Source organism: Penicillium samsonianum (assembly GCF_028829775.1).
Source record: "Penicillium samsonianum strain IBT 33392 chromosome Unknown utg000004l_segment0_segment0, whole genome shotgun sequence".
Lineage (NCBI taxonomy): Eukaryota > Fungi > Ascomycota > Eurotiomycetes > Eurotiales > Aspergillaceae > Penicillium > Penicillium samsonianum.
The window spans coordinates 1,867,632-1,882,108 of record NW_026643262.1 but is presented as its reverse complement, the minus strand read 5'-3'; the positions used below and the strand labels follow the sequence as shown (position 1 = coordinate 1,882,108).

The following is a 14,477-nucleotide window of genomic DNA, read 5'->3' as shown; positions in this document are numbered from 1 at the left end:
CTATAGGGATTTTCATCCTCATCATCTTAGTGTTGCGGATACATGCTCGGAGCTCCGTCAGTCCGTATTTGAATTATCACTGCCATGCTGTCTTTATGCGGCTTGGTGCGGTGCGGCTGCTACGGCTATTGCGGAAATGGTCATGGGCGCCCATCGACCGCTGTCAGACGGTGTCAGTGTCAGTGTTAGTGTCATTGTACTAGACCCCTGCATGCGGCTGCTGCGGCCGAGAGGCGCGGGCTTAAAAATTATTATCAACCTTGATCGCATGCTATCTCCGTAACATCGGGGGCGGCCTCGAACCAGCGAATATCGGCTGCGGCTGCGGCTGCGGCGGCCACTACGGCGACGACGGCGACGCACACGTTGCCCTCGTTGTTGATTGCATTGCATTGCTCTGTGGCTCCCGGACGCCATTAATATTATCTCCGGGCGAATCAAGTTTGAAGTGAATGTGTGGCCAGATTAACTCGGATATACGAGACGGATCGTCCGAAATTTCCGTGTCCGATCGTAGAAATAGAGAGAAGTCAAGACTGAATCTGAAATGTATAAATGGATGAGCATTCTCTGCTTCAGGGAGGAATAGCCAGAGATTTACAAGCCACTCGCACACAAGCTCACACCAGCCCAAACAGCTACAAAACCTCGACCACCACGTTCGACCACAATCACAACAGTTAATACACTCCAATAATCGATTTGACATCTTGTTCAAAAATAGCCAAAATGCCCAAGTACGCCAAAAACCAACCCGTCGGCTTCAAAAATGCCATCGAGAGAATCGCCATTGTCGGTGTAAGTAAACCCCTCAACAACACCACGTACACAACAGCACTAATAAACACCCTTAGGCCGGTGGCACCATTGGATCGCACATCGCCGCTGCCCTCCTTAAAACCGGAAAACACACAGTCACGGCCCTTTCCCGCAAAGACAGCAGCAACAAACTCCCTGAGGGCGTCCTCGTCGCCCCAGTTGACTACGACGACGAGGCCACCATTGTCGCCGCCCTCAAGGACCAGCAATTTTTTATCATCACTATGGCCCCCACCGCGCCCCGGGATGCCCACAGCAAGCTCGTCCAGGCGGCCGCCAAGGCTGGTGTTCCCTACGTCATGCCTAACGGGTACGGCGGCGACATTGATAACATCAAACTTGAGCAGGAGACGATGCTGGGGCCCGTGGGCAAAGCCAATAGGGACGAGATTGAGAGGCTCGGTATGCAGTGGATAACTGTGTGTTGTGGGTTTTGGTACGATTATAGTCTGGCGGGTGGCGAGGCGCGCTTTGGGTTCGACTTTGACAAGCGTTCCCTGACAATCTATGACGATGGCAACACTAAGAACTCAACGTCGACGTTGTCGCAGGTTGGGCGCGCCGTGGCCAAAGTGCTGAGCCTCAAGGAGCTTCCCGACGATGAAAGCGACAAGAGTCTTACTCTATCGGGGTTCCTCAACAAGGGCGTGTACCTTAAAAGCTTTGTTGTCAGCCAAAACGACATGTTTGAGAGCGTTAAGCGCGTCACGGGCACCACTGAAGCCGACTGGACGGTTACCCACGAGGCCACCAAGAAGCGATACGAGGATGGCCTGGCGCAAGTTAAAGGTGGTAACATGGCTGGTTTTAGCAAGATGCTGTACGCCAGGGCATTTTACCCGGATGAATCAAATGAATTCTCTGCCAAGGCGCAGAATGAGCTGCTTGGATTGCTGGATGAGAGCCTGGATGAGTCTACCAAGGCTGGGATAGATATGGTCAAGGCCCTGCAGCGTCGTGTTGAGCGTATGGCGGTCTAGACAACAGCATCTACAGAATTTGAACCAATTAATAGATGGACATTAACATAGGAATTACAGTAGTTTTCGAAACCAGTCAGTGCGAATACGCCAAGTACCACAGATCTATTTTTGAGGGTTTAAAGGCGATCAATTATATATGTAATCAAAATGCCATACCGTATTTCACATGCGAGCCGGCCCGAGCCGCCCACGCACGAGGCTATAAGAAGTCCTTATAGACCACAGTTGTTGAGATATCAAGTTGTAATTATTGCATTTACTCTAGTGTTTTAGGATGAACGGCTCGCTTGTGTGGGCGGCTCGCATGTGAAATACGTTATTTTGTAAACTTTGTACATAATATGGAAGAATGAGTTCTCGGACGATCCTTCCAAATTAATGAGGTGTAAATATAGTGGTATCTTCCAAGGTTGGTAAAACCACCCTTTTACTTTTCACCCATTCTGGTTGGTGGAGAATTGGACTTGAGACCACTGACCAGAACAGGTGAAAGGTAAACCAGTGGTTTTGTACGTTTATTGCTTCGATCTTACCACGAGAGAAGAACTGCTAAATGAAGGAATACTGCTCTTCTTCGATACTAAACCTTGATGTTTAGAGATATATGATGAGTTCCTATATAGTACTAGCATTTAACCCACCTCGGCGATAGTGATATATCCTGCGTAGAGTTAAAAAGCCGCTCAACACCTACACCAGTTACTAGGGTAAAAAGCACTTCTGGTGCAAGCGTAGCAAGGGCGGGATATCGATAACTCGCTATCCTTCGAGAATAGAAGAGGTAAAACATTGACAGTCTCTATTAATAATTTAGTATTAGATATAATGACTAGAGCGTTACTATATACCAGAATCAAGATATTGCGCAAGGTTATCGCACAAGGCACTCCGAGAGTAGCCACTTCCCTCTAGCATCATGCCAAGACGTGATCGTAATAGTGCGGAAGCTTAGGACTAGCAATTTCTGCGTACTAGCAAGTCTTGCTATATACGGAGCGAAGAAATCCTCAAGGCTCTAACAATATCTCCGAACCTAGTGTTCTTCCTATTCACCTGTTTGGAAAGATCGAAGTTTATTCCCAGGCGCAAGCATCATACCAATAGGATAAAGATCGCTAGGCATATCATCTGTTTCGGAGTAATAATCCTAGAGCTTTTTCCGGGCAGCTTCGAGCGCCTGAAGCATAGTATTTTTCCAAGGAACCTAATTTCGTCGTAGCTGCGTGATTGACTTCTCGTGATGTTCAAATAACCTATGATATATCTTGAAAACGTGGTAGGTAGTGACATCTTTTTTTTAAGAGCTCGGTGGTAAACTCAAAGAATGGTTGCGTGATACAAAGAAGGTAGTCAATATTTCGCTTACGCTGTCTCGCATTCGCACTTGCGTTCGCGCGAGAGGACTCTGACCGCGGTTCTGACTCTATCTCTTTTTCATTCGCTTCATAAACCCAAGAAGCTCGTTGAGACTAAGCTGAATCACATGGGCAATACATGGAACCTCCTAGCTTATCTTTTCCTCTGCCGTTTCGATTAAGCATCAGATGGTATCATTTTAGTCAAAAAAGACTACAGTGGTGTTAGCGACCCTCTAAATTGCAACATCCACCACCGCGGGGCCCTATCAACAACCTAGAAATAATTGTTATAAAATGGGGTATCTTTACTGGAAAAGAAATATTTTTACCACTATTAAAAAAGTCTCATACTTCTGTTACAGTACCCGCGACCGTACACTTAAGATCTCACATTTTACCCATCGCCGCAATGGGTACGGCCACTACCCCCACCCAAAGGTGGTATCATTGGTATTCTCCGGACGATACGCCCGAAGAGAAGAAGTTAGTGTTAAAGCTTGATCTTTTGATCGTCCCATATGCATTCATTGTCTATTGGGTCAAGTACATTGACCAGGGGAATATCAGTAAGTCAATCACAAAAGGCTATCAAACTAGTACTAATTGCACCACTTTTAGACAATGCATATCTGTCAGGGATGGCTGAAGAGCTTGGCTTCAATGGGAATGAATTAGTCCATTTCCAGACTATTTTTACTGTTGGGAACGTCGTTGCGCTTTTGCCTTTCATGTACCTCTTTCCTCGGGTGCCGATGCATTATCTCGTCCCCACTCTCGATCTCATGTGGGGAATTTTCACTCTGCTGCAGTATAGAGCCACGAGCTATGCAGAAATTATGGCTTATAGGTTTTTAGTCTCAATCTTCGAGGTATGACTCACCGATTGTCCGAAAGGGATCCCTTTGTCTTACTTACACTGATAGGCATCTTACTTCCCTGGTGTGCACTTTGTTCTCGGATCCTGGTATAAAAGCAACGAGATAGGAAGACGAGGAGGGGCCTTCTACGTTGGCCTCACCCTAGGCTACCTGACCGCTAGTCTTCTGCAGAGTGCCACACTCGACTACCTAGATGGGGTTAACGGACTGGCAGGGTGGCGATGGCTTTTCATCATTAACGCTATAATTACCCTACCCCTTGCGATTATTGGCTACTTTATTTACCCCGGGACAATTGATAAGCCTAACCGTCTCGTTGTTTCACAACGTGATCTAGATCTAGCTCGCAGGCGACTAGAAAAACAGGGATCCCAAGTTAAAAGCGCCTCTTTCTCATGGGCACTCGCCAAGAAGCTGTTTTTATCGAAGCGATTCTGGCTGGTTCTTATATGGGATGGCTTCTTTTTCAACTCTAGCGCCAACACAGCGTCCTTTCTGTTGTGGTTAAAGAGCCTCCATCGCTACAGTTCCGCAGCACAGAATGAACTCAACTCAATCAGCCCAGCACTCGGGATATTTTTTATTCTCTTCATCAACGTCAGCACAGACTTATGGCTTGATCGCGCCTGGGCTATTGCGCTGGCTTCGAGCATCAACTTTACGGGACTGGTCATTCTGGCTATCTGGGATGTGCCCGAAGGAGCCAAATGGTTTGCTTACAGTGTGCAATACTCGGCAGTCGCAGTATCTTCTGTACTATATGGATGGATGAACGTCCTTTACCGTGATAACCTCGAGGAGCGCGCCATCGTGCTAGTTCTGACCACTGCTGTTTCCACAATGTGGACATGTTGGATCCCACTCTTCACGTACCCAACTGTGGAAGGGCCTCGTTTTATCAAAGGATACCCCTTTTCTGCAGTCATGACTGCTTGCTTGGTGGCTATGACGTTCGTTATTCGTTACACTTATGGCCCGAACGGGTAAGACCTCTTTTTCACATGAGTGACTAGTTGTTAATGAAATGCAGTGAGAAGAATATAACACACGCGAACGATGGGAATGGGTCTAAGGACAATTCAACAGGCACACTTGCGGTGTCTACAACCGAGGGAGCGAAGAAGGACCAGGTTTCGGTTGTGGGGACCGGTTTGTGATTTGATATTAAGATCGCGCAGACAGCTTCGTATAATACAGAAGAGTGTCCTCGTTTAGACCGTTGCGAGGATTCCCCTATCCCTTGGGGGTTTCCATATCACCATTTTGCTCTGAGTTATGGGAAAAATTGTTGGCGGCCTGAGACTCTACCTATTTACAGGACTTTAGAAAAGACTACCAAAAGGTGCATGAGAAGGCCGTGTAAGCGGCCGACTATTCTTGTCTACCATAAATGTGGTGTTCATTAGCAAATTTTGCGCTGTATCCGATAGTCCATGTGTATATTAGAAGACTATACAGTGCTTTATTAACCAAACAAAAACCAACCCCGACTCCTTTCCATCTATATACCAACACACAAATTTTACTGAATTATTAAGTCAAACACATATGGTGATTGGTCTAGGGCCGATTGAGCTGTTCACGGCGATAAAAGAGAAGGAAACCGAAGCTGCAATCACAGTTAGTACAACGCCATAAGACTTTTTGGAAAGGGGGGGGGGGGGAGATAACTGACCTAGCCAGAAGCTGGAAGAAAAGGGCAATCCAGAACCACGCATTGCCAACTGCGTCCAGCGACGATCCAACAGCCGGGGAGATGCCTGCTGGGCCGACCTTGTTTGGCGCGAACCCACGAGCACAAATTGTGGCGATAGATCCAAGAGCCTGCGCGGCCAACAGGACGAAAACCACGTGGACTCTTGTCAAAGTCTGTAGGAGAATCATTCCCAAACCGACTTGTTGAATCTCATCGAGAACGCCAAGCCAGAGCCAGAGGCAACGAGATGCGATAGCCCCGGAAGTCATACCTCCAGCCCATGGAAGATAGTAGCCGATGTTGGATGTTCCCCACCATGTTTGGGCCCATCGTGGTGCACCGATACTCAGGCCGAAGACGGGTAAGATCCAACTGTGCTCCTTAGACAAGTAGCGGAAGAGTAGCATCACAGCGACCCAGAGGATAACAAAGAAGAAGATGACCAGGAGAGTAATTTCCCATGGTTTGGTGTGTTGGGAGGACCAGAGGAATGACCAGTTTCGACCGAATGCCGCGGAAAGGAACCAGTTCTGGATGATGACCATGAAGAAGAACCAGAGGACGATTCGCCGACGGAAGAGGGATGTGTAGAAGAAGAGGATCTTTCCGGGTGCTTGGCGATAGTACTTAGGCAAGCCAAGGGCAAGGAGTACACCAATAATGAAACAAACTGCCGCAATTGGCATCACCACGGCTGTGAGTTTCCAGGAATTTAGCGCAACCGTGGAAACACCTCCAACTTCCGCTGCAGTGACTCTGGAACTCCAGTACCATAGGGCAACAGTGTAGAGCTGTGAGATACCCTGGATAAGACTTGCGCGGAACATCCAATCCTTCACAGGAACGGCACCTTGGTCACCAAAGTTGAGAGCGAAGAACAAGGAACCACTGGAAGATGCTGCGGCATAGACACCCGCGGCGACATTTTGAGCCCACGCTTGACCGAGTTCCGAGAGTGCGAAAGGAGAAACACCCATGGTGATGAATGCCATGGAATATATGAACCAGGGGAGAGTGAGGACTATCACAGACGGGAAGCGGAAGAAGAGGCACCACCATACAATGGAAGATACGCAGTAAATTGCCGCGATAACGTAAAGCTTGACTGCTGTCTCACCAATCTGGCCGGCCAACAGGGTGATCTGCGCAGAGTTCGTTGCGATAATCTGTCCAAGACCCAAGAATAGAGCATACACAGGCCAGTTTCCGACGCGCCATCTCATAAAGCGCTGGACAGCAATGGGTCTCTTGTATCCCAGACGAGAGAGCCACAGATCGATTTCATCTGTGTTTTTCGAATCCGACTCTTCATGACCTTCTGTGACGAGGTTATACGGAGTGTTCTCAACAGCATGGTCCAAACCAGCTCCAGTCATGGGACGTTCTTTGGGCTGCTTCTTTAACTGCGCATCGTTGTACATGTAAAAGAACTTCCGCTCACTCTTCATGAGATAAAGCTCAATACAATAATCTGAAATCGAGTTTTTCTTGTTGAGGTCGGTGAGCAGCTTTTCGAAGTTCCGCGTGAAGTGGCCCATGCTGTCAGTAAATGTCGGGTCGACCTTTTGCAGATGGAAATTGGGTTGATCATGATCATTAACAACAGAAGGCAAGGAGAGGACAGAAATATTCCGGCCGTGAGCGAAAGGTGCAGCTGGATCAAGAAGATCACGGGCTGCTCTCGCTGGAGAGGAGTCCCTTGAGATGAAACGCGATGACTCTGAGGCCGACGAGCTAGACTCACGAGAGTGATTGTTGTTTCTGGGGTGTGTGCTGAAATCCTGGAGAGGTAAGTTGACCGCTGCCATAGCCTCTTCTTCAGAAATAAGGTTCTCCTGTGGCGTGACAAAGCCTTCATCGTCGACATCCGTGGTATCACCGTCGACAGGCTCGACAATCTGACTGTCGCGCTGTGACTTCTTGACGAGACGCTTTCTGCCATGTCCTGGTCCAGATCGTCGACCGAGCGACAGGTTGCGATTCAACATGCTACTTCTGTTGCTTTCGGCTGCCTGCATTTCTTGAGCTTCGACTGCCTGTAGCTGTAGAAGGGAAGGCTGGAAGGGCTGTGATGTTCTGCCTGGTGGCGGCGTATCCAAACCCCCCGACGCTGACCGCACTGATGAAGGGCGGGTAGTCATTGCGGAGTCCCGCAAGCCGGGTGTCTCCCAGTAGATCTGAGACTCTCGCGCCGAGTGTGCAACGGTGAGTTGATTCTTTTGGTGATGGACGTGGATAGCTGTCCGTTGTAAGATTTCGAGCTTCTGAACCCACTCGAGAACGGGGAATCGCTGCTTAGCAGAGTTTGCACGCATCTCCTGTCGGGTCTCTGGTGATGATTCCAAGGCGGATTTAATGGCGGTTCTCAACTGGTGCAAGAGATGGCGGGCTGAGTCGGATTCCACGGTGTACCACCAACCAGGCATCTGGCCTAGACCTCCGATGCGAGAACCAATTCCAAGTGCACCCTTACGACCAAACTCGACGGCAATCAATCCGAAGGGCTCGTCCCGAGATGGGATCAGGGCGAAGTCGGCACCAGAGAACACGAAGGGGGGAAGGATCGTAAACTCTGGCTTCGAGAAGACACGGCCGGGGAACATCTCCATAATGCGCTGCAGCTTGATAGCAGCCAGTCTACCATAGAGATCAATGATGGGACCAATACAGATCAGCTGAACATTAGGTCTAGCAGACAAGACAGCCGGCATAACATCCGCAATCAAGTCGACTCCCTTCTGCTTTGACCATCTTCCCACGAACACCAGTAAGTCAGCGTTAGGGTCCTCGTTCAAACCAGCCCATTTCTGTGCCTGGACTTTGTCATTGGTTTTGTCACTAGCTACCTCGTCAGTAGACTGAACCGTAACTTGCACGTCGAGGTCTTTCTTCAAGGCGCCTGTGTCGGAGGGATCTGGATTGGGAAGACTGCCAATCTTGCCAAGGCTCCAAAAGATTGGATAACGGGCCCAGGAGCGCTTTCCATACTTCTCGGACACACCTACTGCGCCGAAGCCGCGTTGATGGAATCGCAAATAGCTAGCGCCGGTGTGGAGCAGGTTGAAAACATTACCAAACTGACAGTATTTGGTCGCTGTTTCAACAGGGAGATTGAAGACAGAACAGACTTCTTTCTTTTCTTGTGAGGTTCTCAGACCCCACAGACCTTGGAACTCGGCATTGTGCAATGAAAGACAAACTGGGATAGTTCGCGATGGGAGCAGGTAAAGCGGTGCTACGCAGCCATGGAAATCGTTGATATGATAGAGATCAATGGAGGGTGTTCGGTTCATTACCTCTGCGATACACTGATTCCAGGCCGAATAGTAAATTGCACTATCAAGGTCATCCATACGAGGAGGATAAGGTTCCGCCTTAGTCTGCTGCCGGAAAACCGGAGCATCAAGGAGGACATAGGTGATGTTATCAACGACGTGATACTGCACCTGCACCGAATACGGATGATCTAGGATCGTCACCACAAAAGGCTCAGTGGGGGTATCCACAGGGTAGTCAATATCACCGACACACGGCACCACCCAGATGAGATTCTGATGCTTCAGATTCTGTGACATGAGCTGCGCCATTACTCCCAGACCACCAATCTTGACTTTGACATTCCAGTCCTGGATGTCGTACTCCATAGTGGCAATCAGTACAGTGCGCCGTTGGTCGCTCGCTCCTGCCAGAGCCATGTTTGTTGGCACAGCATTGTCTGCCATATTGATCTCCTCGACATCATCATCCTTGGCGAAGGTTCCTTTGATTCTGCGCCAAAGTAGTACGAGGAACGTATCAGCCTTGATGACATTGCCATTTTTGTTGAGTTTGACACGGTAGAAGTTGCTGATGAAGATAAAGACACCAGCACAACCCATAATAAGCGGAACAACCCAGAGAAGGATGAAGAGGACCAACTGGGCCCATCCAGATCCGACGGGGATCATTTCGTATCTCAGATTGCCATCATTGAGGGAGATGGTCCAGCCAAGATGCGGGAATGGCGGCGGGCTGGTGATGTTGATGACGTTTGATGCGAGATAGGACGGTGGAAGCTTTTGAACCGCAGACGAGTTGCCGACATCACCGTAAACCTCGGTATTATCAGGGTTGCCGTCATCGTCATGCCCCCAAACATTCAGCTGGCCCACGGCTGGCCATTCGTAGACGAAATCGTAGTTCCAGCGAGACGTTTTGGAATCATACTTCATCTTGCTGTCCATTCCTGCATCATAGCCGTATTGGTTGTATGGACCGTTGAACCACAGGTTCGGGAATCTTCGGACTCTATCGCTCGCATAATCACCTTCTTGGATGTAATCGCTGCTTCCAGTGAGCCTTGAAAAGTACTGCACTCGTATATGAGTTCCCTCCCACTTCTGGGAGTCCGTGCCAGTCCACTTCGGGATGGTAATAGTCGTGTTACCGCCTGAATACGTCGCCCAGTCGTTCCAGCTCCGACCAAAGTCAGACGAGTATCGGAACATGTCTGCACCGGCAGCTCTGTGCTGGACGTAAAGGTCATCGTTGGACTTGTGGACTAGGCTGGTAGAGTAATTGGCAAGCGGAGAAATCAAGGGGTTGTCATGAGCACCGAGGCGGAGCAAGAACTTGTCGGTCGAATTGGTGTAAACTCCAGAAGAGGAAACATTCTTAACAGTCAGTTGGTGGATTCCGTGGTGGACATTTTTCAGGTTTGCAGACCATGTCCAAACAGTCGGGATTTCTCCTGTGTAGTTATGGCTCGTGGTCCTGGCAGAAATTTTGGTGCAGTTGACACTAGATGTATCAAGCTTGGCGGTGATGTTTTTCTCTGTTGTAGAATTTAGGTAAACCGCCTTTGTGATGCTGTCACAGTCCATCTCTGTGGAATATCCAAGCTGAACGGGCATGGTTTCACCCGTGTCTTCTGAAGATAGCAACCGAGCATCATGCCCGGGGAAGAAATCAGTGACGGTAGGGCCGGGCTCGACGAAGTTGGCGGTCTTGACATAGGCCCGGTATTCCCATGGAAGCAGCTTCATTTTACGGACGCATCCATAGGTGTTGTCGGAACTTTTAGGACCATCTTCCAAAGTGAGCTCATCGTAAGGATAAAAGAGATTCTTCAATTTTGTCCCTGAGTCAAATGGAGCCAATAAGGACGCATTCTTATCGCTGCAGTTGCCGCCGTATGTTTCGGTCGAGTTTCCGTTTTGATACACAAGCCACAAGGTTTCGTTGGCCAGGATAGCGTCCGTTTGTACCCCAGGGAAATAACTTCGCAAGACAGACCAAAGTCCAGTGACCGTGGGAGTGGTAGAAGAACCAGGAAGGTAGACGTCTTCTGTGAGTTGAGAGATCGTTTCGAGGAACAAGCCATCCTGGGCGACTGGGTAATGGGCTCGAATCTCGAACATGCGCTTCATGATGTTGCGGAGTGGATGGGCAGGATTCCGCTGGTCATACGTGACGGTGATATCATTGCAACCCTCGCGTCCCTTTTCGATAGGGAAATCGTAGAACTTCGAGGTGTTCAAATTGAAGCAGCCTTGTGTCCACCACGCGGTCTGGTACGTCATGGGCTGCCGACCGAACATATAGTTCGATGCAGTAGCGTCGAACACGTACATGTCCTGCTCTTCTCCCCACAAGATAAGAGGGATTCCAGGAAGCTCCAGCGAGATAATGTACAAACCCAGGAGGTATTTATCTGTGCCATTCTGGAGAGCTGGCCAACGGAAGTTATCCTGGTTAGAGACTCCATACATATGCCTAGGATCCACTTCTCCTGTGAATGCATTGAGGAAATCGTTTGTTATGAGCATCTCATTCCAGGCTTCGATGAAATCGGTAGGCAAATCAAAGCCGGCAACCAGGTTACCGTCCATACCCAGGAAACGGGTCATCGAACGGTAGATGGTATAGTGAAAGGCGGAGGCATCCAAAGCTTGCAGCCCATCGTCTCTCAGGAAAGCCCCATCCGAGTTGTTCGTGAGCTTGATGCCAGCGCCTGCATTGGCCGTACGCTGATCTGGCTGGCGGCCGCGGCCGAGGTAGAGACTGCCAAAACTGTCTCCGGACGTGATCTCGCCGGGGAGGAAGAAATTTTTCTTGCCAAGTTTCTGCGCACATGCACGGTAGATGGCCATCATCTCACTTAGGGGCTCGAGGGTAGATTGAACAGATTTATCAAAGCGGAAACCGTCGAGATCCAGACTCGCGATTTGAAGGCAGGAATGTTGAGTGATCACATCGCGGACCGGCTTGTGCCATTCACGTAGGCGATCCTGCACGGAGGCAAACTTCGTAAGTTGGCGCTGCCAGTCGGGGAAGTTACCAAATGCCTCTAGCTCTCCATATTGATCGAAATCGCTGTTATAGCAACCCTTCAAATCTTGCACCCCCTCGTTTGTTAATGGGAATCCTGTCTCATCCCAGAACTTAGGATAGTTGCATGTTTCGTTATACTCGTTACTGAACTTGAAATCGACATATTCTCTGTCGGTAACCCATTGGACTTGATATTCAGATGCTTCGAAATCGGCAGAATCGTTGAGGTGGCCTTTGAATCCGATCAGGTTGCTCATTCTGTGTTTTAAGATCAGCTTATGAATACCCGAAGATCTGGAGAATCGACTTACGTTGCCAGTGTGTTATCCATCAACACATACATCTCCCGTTTGTGAATCTCGTCGACCGTCCGCCTCCAGTCGTCCAGTGTTCCATAATGCATATCGAGGAGAGTGGTATCGACCGGCGAGTACCCATCGTAGGCCCAGGGCAAGTTCATCAAGTACGTTCCGGCGAAATAGATGACCTTTTGGAAGTTAGCGATGGAAGCATTATAAGGCCGGGTCAACTAACCTTGAATCCCATTCCTTGGATATAGTCCAGCGTATCTATCAAGCCTTCCAAATCACCGCCATGGCGCATCTGATTAGAGTTGACCACATGCTCAAATGCGGTCCCGTTGATATCGTCATTCGTGGGGTCGCCGTTGGCTATACGGTCCAAAAAGATTGTATATGTAGGCATGCGCCAGTTATCTGGTGACGGATGATACTCATGGTCCGGCCATGATCCCCAATAATCGATTGGGCCTTCGGCGGTTTTGTTTTCATTTAGATTGTATTTAGCGAGTGGTTCGTCATAGGGCCAACAAAAGGCAGAGACGCTCAAGAACGACAGTATGAGGAAAGCTGAGCGCTGCATTTCCGTATATAATACTGTTATCAGCAGGAACCTGCTGCCGGAAAAATGCGCAACTCAAAAACGAATGAAATGATTTTTTAACAAATAGCGAGTGAGATGAGTGAAAGAACAAAAAATCAACTGAAACAACCTTCTAGCATTTTACTGATTTCAAAGATTTTACAGAATATATTTTTTTACTATGGGGAACAAAGCCCTTATCGGGCCGAACGGATGGATGGGCTATACATAGTCCCGTACACTACTGCAGACCCACCTAAACCCACCCAGTCAGATTTTATCTATCCACTGCGTTTCGCCGCTGCATGGCTACTTTTTGGGCCGGTGTCTCAGATACATCCAAAGGATTTGAGTCATTTGCTACTCCGCAGTGATTATTAACAAGCGACGTTGGGTTGTCGTGATTAGTCCGCTCAACCAAGGCACTTTAACCTGGCTATATGTTGTACGACGTATTCCAATAGGAAAATCCATGGCCTTAAAAACAGGGCTGGTTATGCAAAGTGCCGTTCTTAGCCATAAAGCTGTATCAGCACACCACCCCGGTGTGGCTGGTACATATACGCTGTACGCCCAAAAAAACCCCCATTTTTAATGAGATATGGCCTAGGTCAAAGCACGATGTTTCTCTCTTTTATTCTTCTCGCATTCCAACTGCATCATGCAATGCAACCGATAATCCTCGAGGCTTGTCTTGGTAATTAGTTCAAAGGTCGTAGTCTGATGAAACTATTCTATTTTACACTAAAAAGTATTCAAAACACATGGGACATTAGATAGTGGGTGAACGAGTGCCATCATTTAAAAAACCTGTCTTTACTATCTCTAACAAATGACACAATAATTCCAACTGTTTCGGAGACATCCTGTTTTACCCTGATCTTTCTCTATTTCGGTAAAAGTTGGTATATTGGTAGTGGATTCTTTTTTCTTTCGGTTCCGCCCGCCTTCGACGTCACATCTTCCAAGGTTCGGTTTCACAACACTATCGCCAGAATATCTCGATATGAATCAGGGTGAAAATAATCTCCGCTCTAAGAACTCGAAATTCCCTGCTGTTTGATGGAATATTCTCTCGTTAAATTCGCTATTATCCGAGCCTCCTTCACTTTTATTCCTTGCTCCAGTTCAAACGAATCTGATCTCCCGTGTCTTACATAGAACCGAGCGAATCCACACTACATATGTACCTAACGATCCCACCACCCTCCTGTTGTAATCCCAGTAAAAATAAAAACACTTATCTCGGTGATTTTGTGCCACTAATCCAATGACGGGGCTAGGGGATCGTATAGAATCACTGGTAGTTTCTTGGATGGTCAGCACGATATCTTTTTTTCTTTGTTTTTGCCGCGCTCAGACACTCGTAAATAAACATCCTTATCATGACGGGCACGGGCCGGACGTCGCACCAGATGCATGGCTTCAACGTCCTAGTCGCATTCTTGATCTTATTCTAACAGTATGTCTGAAGCTTATTTGGCATACAACTCTATATGGTGATATCAAGCGAGCGTAATGTTCTACCTACCTGTACATCATAGATGCA

General features: G+C 48.4%; 3 protein-coding genes across 3 annotated transcripts; 2 read left to right on the top strand and 1 right to left on the bottom strand.

The window, feature by feature from the left end:
- The first annotated feature begins 597 nt into the window (after nucleotides 1-597).
- On the top strand, nucleotides 598-1,978 carry N7471_007629 (aromatic alcohol reductase). The gene is made up of 2 exons (XM_057280348.1): nucleotides 598-798; nucleotides 855-1,978. Exons 1-2 carry the CDS (start codon nucleotides 730-732, stop codon nucleotides 1,797-1,799), a joined length of 1,014 nt encoding a protein of 337 aa, XP_057134608.1. The 5' UTR covers nucleotides 598-729; the 3' UTR covers nucleotides 1,800-1,978.
- A 1,591-nt stretch (nucleotides 1,979-3,569) lies between these two features.
- Nucleotides 3,570-5,186, top strand: N7471_007628 (Major facilitator superfamily domain general substrate transporter; the record flags this gene model as incomplete). Its single annotated transcript, XM_057280347.1, has 4 exons — nucleotides 3,570-3,726; nucleotides 3,779-4,029; nucleotides 4,084-5,021; nucleotides 5,069-5,186. Coding segments are annotated over 4 exons (1,464 nt in total), but the record flags the coding sequence as incomplete, so codon positions are not given.
- Nucleotides 5,187-5,598: 412 nt separating this feature from the next.
- N7471_007627 (uncharacterized protein) lies at nucleotides 5,599-12,928 on the bottom strand (the record flags this gene model as incomplete). Its single annotated transcript, XM_057280346.1, has 4 exons — nucleotides 5,599-5,647; nucleotides 5,714-12,304; nucleotides 12,358-12,533; nucleotides 12,581-12,928. The coding sequence occupies 4 exons, from the start codon at nucleotides 12,926-12,928 to the stop codon at nucleotides 5,599-5,601; spliced, it is 7,164 nt and encodes a 2,387-aa protein (XP_057134606.1).
- Between the last annotated feature and the right edge of the window lie 1,549 nt (nucleotides 12,929-14,477).